The sequence below is a fragment of the Zea mays genome, chromosome 7 (genome assembly GCF_902167145.1).
Source record: "Zea mays cultivar B73 chromosome 7, Zm-B73-REFERENCE-NAM-5.0, whole genome shotgun sequence".
In the NCBI taxonomy this organism is placed as follows: Eukaryota; Viridiplantae; Streptophyta; class Magnoliopsida; order Poales; family Poaceae; genus Zea; species Zea mays.
The window spans coordinates 151,755,655-151,772,092 of NC_050102.1; the positions used below are offsets into that span (position 1 = coordinate 151,755,655).

A 16,438-nucleotide genomic window follows, 5' to 3' on the forward strand; every position below is an offset into this window, starting at 1 on the left:
GTAGTCGTTGTCGTCGTCCCTTTGGGAAGAAGAGGATTCGTCGCTGTCGTAGTAGACGATCTCCTTGATGCGCCTTGTCTTCTTCTTCTTCCCATCTTTGCGCTTGTGGCTTGAGCCCAAGTCGGTAGACTTGTCATTCTTCGGCTCGTTGAAGATAGACTCCTTCTCGTTATTGTCGACCACCATCCCCTTTCCCTTAGGATCCATCTCTTCGGGCGATTAGTCCCTTCTTGAAGAGAACGGCTCTGATACCAATTGAGAGCACCTAGAGGGGGGGTGAATAGGTGATCCTGTAAAACTTAAACTTATAGCCACAAAAACTTGGTTAATCGTTAGCACAATAATTGTCAAGTGGCTAGAGAGGAGCCAAGACACAATAACCACAAGAAATCAATCACAGAGATGACACGGTGGTTATCCCGTGGTTCGGCCAAGTACAAAACTTGCCTACTCCACGTTGTGGCGTCCCAACGGACGAGAGTTGCACTCAACTCCTCTCAAGTGATCCAATGATCAACTTGAATACCACAGTGTTCTTCTTTACTTTGATCTTTTCCCGTTTGCGAGGAATCTCCACAACTTGGAGTCTCTCGCCCTTACAATTGAATTTCACAAAGAAGTACGGAGTAAGGGAGGGAAGCAACACACACAAATCCACAGCAAAATGCGCACACACACGGCCAAGAATCAAGCTCAAAAGACTATCTCAAAGTTCTCACTAGAACGGAGCTCGAATCACTGAGAATGACAAACGAATGCGCAAAGACTGAGTGTGGATGATCAAGAATGCTCTAAGGTTGCTTGGTGTTCTCCTCCATGCGCCTAGGGGTCCCTTTTATAGCCCCAAGGCAGCTAGGAGCCGTTGAGAGCAAATCTGGAAGGCCATTCTTGCCTTCTGTCGTCGGGTGCACCGGACAGTCCGGTGCACACCGGACACTGTCCGGTGCCCGATTTCTTTCCTTAAACAGCGCAGCCGACCGTTGCAGATCTGGGAGCCGTTGGCGCACCGGACATGTCCGGTGCACACCGGACAGTCCGGTGCCCCCTTCCGACCGTTGGCTCGGCCACGTGTCCCGCGCAGATCACGCGGCCGACCGTTGGCCCGGCCGACCGTTGGCTCACCGGACAGTCCGGTGCACACCGGACAGTCCGGTGCACACCGGACAGTCCGGTGAATTTTAGCCGTACGCCGTCGGCGAATTCCCGAGAGCGGCCTCTTCACGCCGAGTCAGCCTGGCGCACCGGACACTGTCCGGTGCACACCGGACAGTCCGGTGTGCCAGACCGAGCTGAGTCTTGGCTGTACACAGCCAAGCTTTTTGCACCTATCTTCTTTTCTTCTTCTTTCTGTTTCTAACACTTAGACAAGTATATTAGTACACAAAACCAATGTACTAAGGCTTAGAAACATACCTTTACTCATGATTTGCACTTTGTTCATCCATGGGCATAAACTCACATTTAAGCACTTGTGTTGGCACTCAATCACCATAATACTTAGAAATGGCCCAAGGGCACATTTCCCTTTCAAAAATAAGAGATCTTAGAATAACCTTAACCACCTCGTGGTCATCCCACTTTTTGCTCCCGAGGTTGCGCACTTGATTCACCAAGGTTTTGAGCCGGTTGTACATGTTTTGTGGCTCCTCCCCTTTGCGAAGCCGGAACCGACCGAGCTCCCCCTCGATCGTCTCCCGCTTGGTGATCTTTGTGAGCTCATCTCCTTCGTGAGCGGTTTTGAGTACATCCCAAACCTCCTTGGCGCTCTTCAACCCTTGCACTTTGTTATACTCCTCTCTACTTAGAGAGGCGAGGAGTATTGTTGTCGCTTGAGAGTTGAAGTGCTCGATTTGGGCCACCTCATCCTCATCATAGTCTTCATCCCCTACGGATGGTACCTGTGCACCAAACTCAACAGCATCCCATATACTTTTGTGGAGTGAGGTTAGATGAAATCGCATTAAATCACTCCACCTAGCATAATCTTCACCATCAAAAGTTGGTGGTTTGCCTAATGGGACGAAAAGTAAAGGTGCATGTTTAGAAATGCGAGGGTAGCGTAGGGGGATCTTACTATACTTCTTGCGCTCTTGGCGCTTAGAAGTGATGGAAGTTGCGTCGGAGCCGGAGGTGGATGGCGATGAAGAATCGGTCTCGTAGTAGACCACTTTCCTCATCCTCTTTTTCTTGTCCCCACTCCGACGTGTCTTGTGAGAAGAGGATTTCTCCTTCTTCTCCTTGTGGTGTGAAGAAGACTTCTTCTCCTTCCCTTTGGAGGAGTTCTTCTTCTCCTTTCTCTTGGTGCGGGACTCTTCCGATGAAGTGCTCCCGTGGCTTGTAGTGGGCTTTTCGTCGGTCTCCATCTCCTTCTTGGCGTGATCTCCCGACATCACTTCGAGCGGTTAGGCTCTAATGAAGCACCGGGTTCTGATACCAATTGATAGTCGCCTAGAGGGGGGTGAATAGGGCGAAACTGAAATTTACAAATATAAACACAACTACAAGCCGGGTTAGCGTTAGAAATATAAACGAGTCCGCGAGAGAGGGCGCAAAACAAATCGCAAGCAAATGAAGAGTGTGACACGCGGATTTGTTTTACCGAGGTTCGGTTCTCGCAAACCTACTCCCCGTTGAGGAGGCCACAAAGGCCGGGTCTCTTTCAACCCTTCCCTCTCTCAAACGGTCCCTCGGACCGAGTGAGCTTCTCTTCTCAAATCAAAGTCGGGAACAAAACTTCCCCGCAAGGGCCACCACACAATTGGTGCCTCTTGCCTTGATTACAATGGAGTTTTGATCACAAGAACAAGTGAGAAAGAAAAGAAGCAATCCAAGCGCAAGAGCTCAAAAGAACACGGCAAATCTCTCTCGCTAATCACTAAAGCCTTGTGTGGAATTGGAGAGGATTTGATCTCTTTGGTGTGTCTAGAATTGAATGCCTAGCTCTTGTAAGTGGTTGAGAAGTGGAAAACTTGGATGCAATGAATGTGGGGGTGGTTGGGGTATTTATAGCCCTAACCACCAAACTTGACCGTTGGTGGAGGCTATCTGTTCGATGGCGCACCGGACAGTCCGGTGCACACCGGACATGTCCGGTGCCCCAGCCACGTCACCAATGCCGTTGGATTCTGACCATTGGAGCTTCTGACTTCTGGGCCCGCCTGGATGTCCGGTGCACACCGGACATGTACTGTTGGATGTCCGGTGCGCCAGTATGGGCGTGCCTGACATCTGCGCGCGCTGCGCGCGCATTTAATGCGTCGCAGGTAGCTGTTGGCGCCGACTAGCCGTTGCTCTGCTGGTTCACCGGACAGTCCGGTGCACACCGGACATGTCCGTTGAATTATAGCGGAGCAGCTGCTGTGCGTTCCCGAGGCTGGCAAGTTCCGAAGGCCGCGCTTCCTTGGAGCACCGGACACTGTCCGGTGAATTATAGCGCGGCGGCCTGCGAAATTCCCGAAGGTGGCGAGTTCGAGTTGGAGTCCTCTGGTGCACCGGACACTGTCCGGTGGTGCACCGGACACTGTCCGGTGTACACCGGACAGTCCGGTGCCCCCAGACCAGAGGTGCCTTCGGTTGCCTCTTTGCTCCTTTGTTGAATCCAAAACTTGATCTTTTTATTGGCTGAGTGTGAACCTTTTACACCTGTATAATCTATACACTTGGGCAAACTAGTTAGTCCAATTATTTGTGTTGGGCAATTCAACCACCAAAATTAATTAGGGACTAGGTGTAAGCCTAATTCCCTTTCAGATGGTACCCACGTTCTTACTGTAAGTTCGACGGGGACGTGTGGCCGTCGAACTTATGTGGCCTGCGTGGGTGTACGTGGGCTATACATTAAGTTCGACGGTACCCACGTTCTTATCCCTTTTCCATAAAAAAATAAAAATTACAGAAATAAAAAATTAGACAAACATAAAATCATCTGATATACTGCACTCTCTGCCTGCATAAATAGCAGATGTGTTCATGAAGTATTGAAATCTTAATCAGATTCAATAAGGCAGACTGCACCATAAACATGTGGTGTACCTACAATGTGTAGATTTTTGTGGGTGAAATAATTCTAAAGCAGAACCTCAGATCTGATTGGTCAGCATCAACTTTAATGGTTGATGTAAATAAATATATATATATCATGCATCATGGAACAAAATATTGTGCCAATTTAATGAGCATTTCAACAGCGAATGTTACAACAGAGACCTACAGGTGGCCTAGTAATTTGTTTCCGATAGTAGTACAACATTCCTCGACTATCAAGTACAAAGAACCTTCTTTTCCAGTCGGCTCTCAAGTTTGAAGATCTTTTCGAAAGATAACCTTGACGAATGGTCTGAACCTGGAAATAGTACATTACGAATTTAACTTTGTTTTTCAAACTGTAAACCTGCTTTGAATCTCCAGTGTATTAGTGCCTTACCTTGCCTTTTGAAGTTGACTGCATAACTGCCTCGATCTGTTTATGTGAACTTCTGCCAATAGTCTGTATTCCATCACCATTATAAGAATCATTCAAACCATTTATAGAAGACCGAGTCTCACGGTCTATCTGCCTTTTGTACTCATGCATCCTCTCGACAAGAGAAGCTTGTTCCTTGTTTGCCCTTTCTCTTGATTGTTGTGCATAAGCAAGAACCTGGAGAAGAATTTAAAAACAGGTCAAAGGAAAAGTTTTTTGTCAATATTTATGAGTAGCTTAAGTAGAAGAAAAGAAACATTGAAGAAACAAGAAAAATTGTGTGTCTTAATGAAGCAAAGCAGAAACAAAGAAATCTTAGTAACCATGGCTAGTTGACATAACATTTTTCTGCTATAATGCCAGTAACAAAACAAGAAAAAGTAAAATAAAGTGACAGAGTTGATCGATGAGGTAAATACTAGCCAGTGAGTCGTCTAGATAATATTAGTGTAAGCCGAAATCAACAGAGTCTTTTGTTATAGAACTGATCCATGTAATATAATTTCATTCTATTTCAAAAAAGGTATCAGTTCTTAGTTACGTCGGGATAACTCAATCTAATTATTTTCTCATAATAATCAAGATCATCAGTATATGAAAAAGTAACTGCAAAGGTGCGCTGAGCACTGAGAACTGGACTCATGCAAAGATCACCTCTCCCAACTACTGGATTAAAAGCAGAAATAAGATATGTAACTACTAGAGCAAAACATTAACACCATAATACAAAGAGAAATAGTTTAAGAGTTACCTGATTAATATATTGTTCCGGGAATGTTGCTAGTGTTAGCAAGCCCTTCACTGCAAACCATTTATAACCATAAATTAGAATGTATAACTTAATTCATAATGCAACAAATACAGACACTAACACAAAATAGGTAAAGTGGAAAAGAGTTGACACCATGTGCATTTAGTATTTGTGAATTTGTAACTTTGGCAACATGGAGTTATATGAAGGGATCACACATGTGCATAAATGTAGTGTAGACAAATGTGACGACACCAATCAGGTCCATAAGATGTTAACTTACTAGCACAAGAGACATATTCTTGTCTGAAATTTGGCTGCATAGATTGAGAAGCTATAGTAAAAATGGATCGAAAGAGATGGATTAACTGCTCCAGCTTTTTCTGCAAGATAAGCCACCAGGAACCCTTTGCTAATTTAACAGAAGAAAAATCTTCATAAGATACCAAAGCCACTTCTCTACAGGATGAAAGCAATTGAACAGATAAATAGAGTGCTCCATAGTTGACAGGAGCAGAAGATGATCCATTACAATTATTCAACTGCCAGGATTCATAGTCAGCTTTGGTTCCCACAATATCTACCAAGTGTGCAAAGTGCTCTTGAAGAACTCTAGTACAGAAATATGTAGACGATTCAGCAAGGATAGAAATAACACTTCCAAGTGCATGCAGTTGGGACAGGTCCTCTAATGAACTCAATATGGTCTTTTCCACGCTTGATACAGAGTGGATCTTGTTCACAATATCCTCATCCAACAAGATCAAATTAATGAAAAGATCTTTATCAGAAGAATCAGTATACATAATAGCAGTCTTCAAACAATTCAGAGCCTCTGATATTAATAATTGATCTAAAGAAAGGTTAAAAATCACTTCTTTCAACTTGTACCAAACAGTTGATGCATGTCTAACCATTCTATCAGCTCCATAGAAGCGAATGCATTTGTCCAAATATTTTAAGGAATCAAACTGAAAATAAAAGATCAGCACTACGAGATTACTGAGGGCATTCACTATAGTAAATTGCTCTGTAGGAGCAATGCAGAAAGTGGAGCTGCTTACCTTTGCCAATGGAAGAGAGGAAGAAAGTTTGTCAAGAAGCAAAGGGATGACAAAAGGCTCAAAAAATTGGGTTGAACAAAAAACGTGCTGCAAGTATTCAAACATACTGTTAGCCAAGAAGATGCACTAACAGCAAGCCTTCCTCACCAACAAACATGGCAAGTATCTAGTAACAGAAAATTACAACTCCTCCATTACAGAGAGTTCAGTAATGTTAAGCATATCTTTAGTTGGAATCATAAAAAAGGAAATCGAAACTTGAAAGCATAAATAAATCAAGTGAAATAGGACATCCATACCATCAATGCTATAGAGAGGTCTTCCTGTGTAGTGTCCAAACCATTACCCACTCCCTGCATACATAAATGACAGACATAATCACGATTCCATTTTGGAGAAAGAAAGATCAAGACCTACTGAGTAACAGAACGATAGAGCACAGAAAACGGATTGACAATCAAACTGGTCAATTAGCATACGTGTGTGAAGTAGACAGGAAAATACTTGCTCAGAATCTCAAAAACGTCCCCTGTGAACTGTGCTGCCAAACCAGATGGATCTGGAAACAGCTCCATGACAACTTCCACTACATGAAAAGAAAGCATCAAGCACTCTGGATCCTTTTCTTCATCAATTGCTTCACAGATCCCATACAACTGTTCACCATCCTATAAATATTAATTAAGTTTGTGTTTACATTTAGCCTCTGCATAAATCTAAAGAACAGTAACTACAAATTTACAAATGAACCGGTAGTGAGACAAACTAAATTTCCATGAGCTCAGATGTGATGATGACCAGAATTCTCTCAAATAACTAGCATTATCTAAAAAAGGTTTATAATAGCTTTGAATTCCCATACCCATGGTATGCTTTGCAAAGTACCCCTTGGCCCTTGTTCGTGGTAGGTATTTGTCCAATTTAAGCTAAATCAGAATTAAATTACATCAAAGAAATATGATCATATTGATCAAATTAACATGGACATGGCAAATAATGGCATGGTAAGCATATAAGCTCAGAAAGTAAGGAGCAAAGTAATGGACAATGCAAATTGTACCAGGTTGAAACAGGCTTGCTCAAATGAAGATCGAGCACTGTGAAGCTCCTAGTTATTAACAAATGCTATTTAGTTCAAGGGGGAGTTAGAGAAGCCTTTATTTGTGTGAACACTGTAAAAGTATGATATGTAAGATACTCACAGGATTTCTTTGAAAGAGAGCATTTGTTTCCCCCACTGCTCTAAGATGTTCAACAAGTTCCAAAGCTAGTTGACAGAAGTAGCAAAACCATCAGCATGGGTAGGTAACTCGTAAATCTCCATAATCAAAATCAGTGTATTTCGTTGATATTGAATGAACTCTTATAGCAAATTATTTCTAAATTAAATACAGGAATAAATATTTGTTATCTTGATAGATGTAACATCAACCACACAAAAGCCAGGCATACAAGTCGAAATACACGTTTATTCTACCGTCATGTAATATTGTAAGGAAAAAGGAAGATGAACAATACACAACACTCATCAGAAACTGAAGCTTTCTTTTTTCTACAAACCATTATTGTATCTAACGGTATACTGATCAACATCAACTCCTGGAAGGTTAAAGTGTAACATCCCAAAATCCCACCTAAGGTTTGAAGCCCTAACCTCCTAATCCCCCCTATTTTACCTTTCTCCTTAACCCTACCCTTAGAACCCCTTCTCATGTGCATACACTTGAAATAATTAGAGCACCTCACCTAGACTATATTTGTCACCCAAGATCACTTAGAAAATATTTTTGGTCTCCAAAGAAAAAGAAACAAAAATAGAAAAAGGAGAAGAAAGGAATTAGAATTAGAAAAAGAAAAGAAAAAGGAAAGTCCCCCCCTCCCTCGGCTGGGCCGAATTCCGGCCCAACCCGCGCCTCCCCGCCTCTCTCCCCGGCCCAGGCGGCCCAACCCGCGCGCGGCTCCCTCCCGCTGACACCCGGGCCCCGCCCGTCAGCGCCTCATCCCCCTCCCTCTCGCGCCGCTTCCTCTCGCTGGCAGCCAGGGCCCACTTGTCGGTTTCATCCCCCTCGCCCATCCCTCACCGGCGCATCCGTCGCCGAGTGCCCCCTCGCCTCGTCGCCTCGCCATTAATGCTCTCCAGCCTCCGCGATAACCCCGCCACTATGCTTGAGTCGTCCCCTCACCCCCCCCCCCCCCCCCCGCCTGCCTGAGCCATCGCATCGGCGTTAGCGCCATTCCCGCCATCATGGCGAGCTCGTCGGTGCTCGCCGTCTCCTCCATCCCCCTCCCTCCCCCGAGCGCCTATAAAAGGACCCGCCCGAGCCCCGTCTTCGCCACACAGCTCCGGCCACCCCCACTGCCCTCTTCCCCGAGCCGTTCAAGCTAGCGCCGCCGTGCTCCCTTCCTCGCTCCGGTGAGCTCCCCTCTCCCTCTCTAGCAATCCTCTGTCCAATTAAGCTATGCCAAGAGCTCCGCCACACTCTCACAGTCACGGGACGCCACTTCTCCCACTCTATTGTGGCCGGCAACCTCACTGGCGGCATCATCGCCGTGGGCACCCGCCACCGTGTCGCGGACCGGCCGCCATAGGCCCCCGCAGGCGAAATTCACCCGACCCCCGTGACCCCCATCAACCGCCCATGCTCCGCCACCGTTTCCCCACCGCAAAACTGGACCGACGGCGGAGAACCATCGCGGGGCTCGCCGCCGACCGGACCCCGGTCGAGCTCCCGCCCCTCCCTCCGTGTCGTTAACGCCGTCCGTCCCCCCCTCTCTCTCTGGCGTGCGGGCCCGCGCCGCAGCGTCGTTCCCCCACCGTCGCCCCGCGCGGCTGGGCTAAGTGGGCCGAAATCCCCCCCCCCCCGGCCCATCTGGCTGGAAAATCCTTTCTCTTTTTATTTTCCCTTTTCTTTTTCCCATTTTCACATATATATTTAGATGCTAATATTTTATGCACCAAAAATTGTCTAAATAAATTATAGGGCACAAAAATAATAAAGTATAAAAATTTGCACACCCCACAAAGGTCACTATGTTTGATGTATTGTTATTATCTGTGTTTGATTAGCGGAAGAGGGATTCGATCCTCTGGAACTCTTAGCTCCGGAAGAAGGGCAAGAACCCGACCCCTCCGAGATAAACCTCTTGTGCCAGGAAAGCTTCGACGAAGGCAAGTCCATCCTTCCCTTGATGCATTATTTACCTATTTCTCTCTACCACTGCCTAAGCCTGGATTATGGGAATCGAATTGCATGGTGAGCATGAGAGAGCCCGCATTAACTATTACTTTGATTTAAAAGATATGGGGCAAGTAAAAAGGGTACAAGTGGAATGTTTTCCAAAAGTGTGCGATGAAGGGTACTCACCCTCATCACCTGGTGAGTAGGATGATCAGGGACTCCCTGGTTTAGGGGAGGGCCTAAGGTGTTGGCTCAGCTGGTTTAGGCGTGAGCAGAAGGATTGTCCTCTCGTATAAGGACCGGTTTGTCATCTTTCATTACCTGTACTCACAAAAAGTACAACCACTCGAGGCTGTGTGGGCAGCCACTCGATCTGAACTCGTACGGTCCAACCCCAGGGTTATGAAGGCTGGGGAGCACCGGGAGGATAAGGAGGGGGAATGTTTTGTCCGGTTTGGACATGGCGGTGGCCTAACTCCTTCCGGTATAACCGTTAAGGTTCGGACGTGCAAGGAAGGAAAGAGTTTCGGATTCGGATCTCATTGGCCATGAGATCGCAGAGCCGGACTAGTGGGTAAAGTGTACCCCTCTGCGCAGAGTCTAAACCTATTCGAATAGTCCGTGTCCACTGGTATGGATGAGTCTGGTATGGTATGACAATTAGTGTTTCTACTACAACCGGGAACAGGGAAATGTGTGTGTATGTTCTGAAAAGAAAGTGGTACCACGGGAGCGGGAAGCTCAGTGGTGGTCAAGCAAGTGTTACTTCTATTGTCTTGGGAAAACCATAAACAACGAATACTGCCTTTCTCTGAAAAAGTATGAGTGACTTCAACTCCACCATATAAAGCATGTACCATATAGGTCACTTTCTCTTTACGAGAGCCGGGTGGGCTTGCGGAATACCTAGTGTATTCACCTAGATTTATTTATGTTTTTCAGCAGCTGAAGACTTCTTTTCTGCTATGCTTGATTGATGGGGCTGTGTCTTCACCCAGTTCTGCCTGTGGCCTGGGCTATTTTATCTTCCACTACGCTTTATGTTTTTCGGCTCACTTTCGAGCTTGTATCCCCGGTATTGTAATAACATTATTCAGACTCTGTAACTATTTGAAGTAATGAATGTGGTTACTAGCCTCCTGGGACTAGTAATTGTATCACATTTGAGTCCCAAAGGATCGGGACGCTTCAGGTGGTATCAGAGCCTATAGGACTGGCCGTAGACCACAGCCCTGACCTTAAAAGTTGCCTTAACAAGAAAACACCTCTTACCCCCTAAGAAACACTCTTTCCCCTTTTCCCCGATATTAATAGACCTTTCTTTTCGTCTACCAGATGGAAAACCCCTGGGTGATTAGGACGTCCTATTGCTCAGAGGAGGAAGGCTTTCCTCACCTTCTTCGGAGTTGCGCGCTACGCATGGGGATCCGCAAGAAGCCCGAATATGTCTGGAAGGAGTACCGTGAAAATGGAATAGAAAAGTGCTCTATGGCGGTCTACTTGGGAGAAAGCCGGAACTACCCAAACCACCCTCCCTTCCAAATTACCTTCATCGGGCACCGCTTCCCAGACACTTGCCAGGGCGTTGCCCGAAAAACCCTTAAACAACTGTGCCAAAACTATAGCCGAGAGATCTTGTAACACCCCTGGTGTTACTATAACTAAAATTTGAGCATAACATCATAAGCATTGGCATTGCATATGTTTGACACACCTAGAGTGCATTTACTAGGTAAAAATTTCAAACAAGTTGTATTGTTCTGGTGCTTTGCAAATAGAACCCTGGATAGGGAACTTCGCCCTAAATAGGATTAAAGGGGGTAAAACCTAACCCAAGTTGAGAAAACCTAAAGGCTTTAGGGAAATAATTATAAAATGTCCCCAAAAATAAAGTTGAATCACATTTATACCCCTGGGATACCAAAAACCCTAGTTCGAACCTTGGAGAACCCTAAAACTAAAACCTAGGGGCTTATGTGCAAAATTGATGCACATTTGGACTAAAGTGCAAAAACCAAGTTAATAAAGTATCTTAAGTCATTTGGGTCACTCATATGTGAATTTGCAAACTAAAACCCTGAGTTTGGACTTATTTGCAAAAGAGCCACATTTGAACTCTTTTGACTAAGTCTGAATTTCAGTGTGAGGTGCTCATCTTTGTGACCTTATAACTTCTAAACAAAAGGGTTTTGCCCTAGGTCACCACATCAAAATTATAGCCCAATTATAGGTGAACCACTTTGCTTAAGAGTGTGAGCATTGTTGTTAAGAAAATATTGGAGATAATCAGGCCTGAAGTCAAGCTGTCAGGTTGATTCAGTCTGAAATTCAGATGTCCGTGTAACAGAGCCAACTTTGAGTATGAATTCAACCTTGATCTAGTGCTCAAATGAGTTCAAGCCCTATAGCCGAATTATTGCTGGTTTATAGCTCTACAACTTTGCTGCAGAAAGTTGGCATAGGTTTCACATAAAAATTGGAGAAAATAGGGCTCCAACTTGGTCTGTCAGTTAAGCTTTCCACTGAATCTGGTGCACTGTTCATCGGTTTTCAGTAAAATCGCGCCGTGGATAAGGATTGGCTCGCCGGCGATAAGGATGTCGCCGTGGCTCGGGTAAGACATCGGCGGCCACGGCAAAAGTTACCGGCGACGTGTCAAAGTGTCACTGAGGTGGCAAGCCCCGGTTAATCGGCGGCCACCGTGCCATCACTGTGGTTCTGCCGTGGCTAGGCTCGTCGTATGTCCCTTGCTCATCGGTCGGTCGGATAACCTCGCCGTCGTCGAGCTGTCGTCGTTGCGTGCCACGTGCTTAAGCGCTAGCCCTTATCGTGGTGACTCACTGGGTGCATGTCCGGTGATCACCGGAGTAACTGCCACGGTGAAAGCCACTTATTCCACGCACAGAGCTCGTCTCTCCTCCGGCCGCCACACTGCTCGGCCGAATTCGTCACCGCCGCTCGCTACGTCTATAAATTGACCCCGCCGCGAGCTCCGTAAGGTAGTTAAGCGTCCAGCCACCAAAAATTAGCCTCGATCGTTCACCAGGGTGTGCGAATTTGGAACTTTCCCCAAATCTGCGCAAGAACACCGTAGGAAAGACCTCGCCGCGGCCAGCTCAACTCAGGTCAGTCCAAGTCCCTCTGTTGCTTGTTCTAGCGTCCCTAGGCCCTCCTAAAGCTCTTAGACCCGCCCAATTGAATTAGACCGCCACCCATCGCCGAGAACGTTTATGATCATCCGCCTCACCCGCGGTCACCATGGTCAGGGCGTCTCTGTGTGTCGTTCCTGAAATTAACCTAGGGGAAACGTTCTCTAGGTCCTGAATCTGGTTTAAGCCGAAGTTGGGCACCGGTCATAGCCCCAATCGGCCGGTCCTGGAGCTCGCCGGACTTCGGCCGCGCGTGAACGCCGTCGTGGACCTTGGTCAGCGAAGAAATAGAACTTGGAGGACCCCGTGTAAACTGTCAGTGATACAGAGGAACAGTGAACGAACGTGTATCCAGTTAGTCTATAACCCGAGGGCCCTTCTGCAAAAACTCCACAGCGGGCGCGGGCGCGGGCGCGCGCGCTTTTCCCCTCTGAACTGGGCCGTTGGGCTGAAATCAGCCCACTACTGTTGCTACATTTTTCTTTTCTTTTTATTCCAGAGCTAAAACAATTATAGAAAAATGTAGAAAAATCCTAAAATTGTGAAACTAATTTTCCTAGGCTTATTATTTTCCATAGTATTTAATAAAAATAGTTTCATGATTTTTAGTTTAAATAAGGAATTTTAAGGCATTTAAAATAGCTTAAAGAAATAGTTCTGGAATTTTAGAGAATTAATAATAAGTCCAAAAATGCCCAAACTTTTTATATGAACTTAAAACAATACTTAGAAGCCATGGGTAGAATTTGAATTGATTTGGACCATGTTTGATAACTAGAACCCAAACCCCCCCTGCCCTTTGAACTCCTTTACTGACTCTGGAAACCCTAAGTTCTCGGAGTTCCATGAAGGAAAGTTGTATTCAAGACTTAGATAATAAATCTTTATTATCTTCGCACTCTCATGAGCATTACATGGCATTCATTCTTATATATATACCTATATGGTTATATTTAGAAAACGAAGAAAAGAGTGAAGTGACTGAAGAGAAGACACCACCACCTTTGGAATCTCAGGCAGGGACTTGGCTGTACTTCGACATCTGCGGGTCTAAGCCTGACTCACCTACTAACGAAGGCAAGCCCCGGTGCATGCAACCCTTTCCTTGTGTTTTTAAATAATTTTTGCACACTTTAAGTCTAGTGAAATGTGCATTAGGTTCATAGGAATTGCTTGGAACCCTTTGATGCATTGCTTTCCTTGATATCCATACCTTTATAGATACTTCTGTGAAGTATCAAAATATGATTTACAAAAATGCTTAGCCTCGCTTAGATCTTGTGGATAGAAGTTGTCCTTAGCCTAGCTCGTGAAAGGATGGCTTCTACCTGCAAGAATATTTTCGTTTGGAGCAATGGTGGGATCTTACTGCAAAGTTCCCTGTGATGCTCTTTTCATCCTAAGGAACAGAAACAATCCTAAGGATGGAAATACTTAAATTGAGACATGGGTTAGGAACAGGTGATGTTCTACCCAGGTTGATTAAGGATTGAACGTGTATGTAGGCGTGCTGATCGAGGACCCTTTAACTGGTCACATGCCTCGTCATGGGTAAGCCTTGCCTCGGGCAGACTAAGGCCAGAATAAGATAACACGAAATGGGCGTGGAGCGGTGGCGAGAGTAGCGTGTACCCTCCGTGGCAAGAGGCTGGACGGTGGTGTATCTGTGCTCTCGGTTTGCGTGAACCTGATCTGGTCTTAAGAACCCCGGTGGCGGGTTGACATATGCAAGGGTTAAGTGCTACATATGTCGTGTGATTGGAGATCCTCAGCTGAGTATAATCGATTCGGATCGTCGTACCTTCGCGGTTATGAAGACTTGGTCACTTCCCTACAACCTAAGTTAGGATGTGAACATTATGAATAAAAAGGATGTTGTATTGATGAGATGATGAAATTAGACTAGATGCAAACAGTGTCTATTAATATTCAATCTGGCGTTAAAATATTGAAAGTAAGGACTCACTTTAGTAAGCTATTTCTGCAAAAGTATCTAAGTTGATTCTTGCTAAAGCCTCTCCTTGATTCCTATTTATCCAGCATACCCTTGAGAGTCTTTTCCTTAGTCGGGTAAGACTTGCTGAGTAATTCCATACTCAGGGTTTATCCCTCCGTTGTTTTTAGGTGAGGAAGCGACAAATTTTTGTTGCTTTTGCTCCAAGGTGGTGTCAAATGAAGAAAAACAAGAGTGAAGATGCGGGAGGACGTGGTCCTCCATATAGGACTTTTTGATTTAAAACTATCGGGAGGAGTTTTTGCCTCCCTTGGTATGTGTAATAATACTACTCAACACTCGTTTTATAGCTCTGGTCTGTAATAAGTAACTTGATCTTACTTTCTAAATAAATGTAAGTTTATGTAATAGCTTCCGCATTTCTATATCTCCGATGTTCTGTAATGTCTGCAAGACGGGTGAAACGTTCCTGGAAAGGCAAGAAAGAAGATACCGAACTTGTCAAGTGATTTAGGAACATCTACAGGGTTGTCTGATGTCTGTTGGACAAGGACAACTGTAGGTGGGCCTAATTACTTGGGAGGTTCCATCACAGCTGGTATCGGAGCATAGCCCTTCTTTGCAGATATTATGAGGCATCTTCAAAAGAATTTTCTAAAAGTCTTACCTAGAAACTCTCTTCTCTTCTTACCTAACTATTCTGAAGAGTTTATTTTAAAGACCAGATAGGAAGAGTGCAATGTATAGAAGGTTGAATCAACTAAGGTTGATTCTGTAATTACACATGCGTCATGCTAAGAACTATACTAAATAAAGTTTTCCCCCTTAGTGAAATGTTGTCGCGCATCAGAAAGACCGCGCGCAAATCTACTAGACCCATTGGTATACCCCGCCATTAACTTGTCCTAAGACATGAAGAAAGTAGCAGTGGTAGCAACGATCCTATCGGGGATCTGGAAGCACAAGTCGAACTGCTTCAATCAGAACTCCATCACAGGAGTGATCTATGGGTCGCGGATGCAGCCATCCGCTACTTGCAAGACCAACTCGCGAAACGAGATCTAGCGCTCGATTGGACGGTTAACTCTCGTCCACTCGCCTGGGCTAAGGAAGCCAAAGCTCGAGCCCGTGTGGAGGAGCTTAGCTTAGCCATGGATAACCTACATGTCTATACACTTCATGAAGAAATTCATGTGTTGTATTCACAACTGCACCCGAACGTCCCTGCGGATCATGTCGGGATGGAAGCCGGACCTTCTCATGTAGCAGGAGAAGCACTTGATGGTGAACTGGACCTTTTCAGGCCCCCTCCCTCTATGAAGTTGGTTGACGAATGGTCTTCTACCCCCGACAGTAAAGCTACCAAAAGTAAAAAGAAGTGGCTTACCAAGTGCCCGTAACATTGGCCGGACGGGACTTTCCTGCTAATATGATTGTTCTGAAAAGCCAAGACATGGATGTCATCTTGGGCATAAACTGGTTAGCCCAGCGTAAAGCAATTCTCAACCCTGATATGAGAACCATCAGGTTGAATTATGGCCAATAGAGAGAGTTGGTAACTTGATTTCCTAAACCCAAGATTAGGCTATATTCGTATTTAGTGAACCATGACCCGACCCAAAGTTGAATTTTTCGTTATCACTCCATGACCAAACACATACAAATAAATGCCTAGATAATTTCTTTGTCGGACCTTAAGTACCTAGACTTCAAACAAGGATCTCAAGTCATGTCTCCTCCTAGAACCATTCTCTTGTTCAGTTGATACAGGTTGTGGTCTCTAGTATATTTGGCCTCTCCTTGTGGATCGCCATGTTGCTTTATTAACCCAACCTAGGAAAGACATGTCCGACCATTTTCTTGAATTTGATGCCTTTGG

The 16,438-nt window shown here is 45.2% G+C and overlaps 2 protein-coding genes across 2 annotated transcripts in view; both read right to left on the reverse strand.

The window, feature by feature from the left end:
- Positions 1–4,118: 4,118 nt before the first annotated feature.
- On the reverse strand, positions 4,119–6,318 carry LOC103633121 (ADP-ribosylation factor GTPase-activating protein AGD3). Its single transcript, XM_020541354.3, has 5 exons — positions 6,278–6,318; positions 5,497–6,066; positions 5,214–5,263; positions 4,424–4,639; positions 4,119–4,342 (listed from the first exon to the last, which is right to left on the reverse strand). Exons 2-5 carry the CDS (start codon positions 6,017–6,019, stop codon positions 4,181–4,183), a joined length of 951 nt encoding a protein of 316 aa, XP_020396943.1. The 5' UTR covers positions 6,020–6,066; positions 6,278–6,318; the 3' UTR covers positions 4,119–4,180.
- Positions 6,319–6,366: 48 nt separating this feature from the next.
- The window catches only part of LOC103634279 (putative methyltransferase At1g22800, mitochondrial), a 32,207-nt gene continuing 22,135 nt past the window's right edge, over positions 6,367–16,438 (reverse strand). Inside the window, 5 exon segments of the mRNA XM_035961250.1 lie at positions 6,367–6,630; positions 6,757–6,945; positions 7,338–7,385; positions 7,480–7,544; positions 7,838–7,890. Coding sequence (XP_035817143.1) covers positions 6,553–6,630; positions 6,757–6,945; positions 7,338–7,385; positions 7,480–7,544; positions 7,838–7,890 — 433 coding nt within the window. The 3' untranslated portion in view covers positions 6,367–6,552.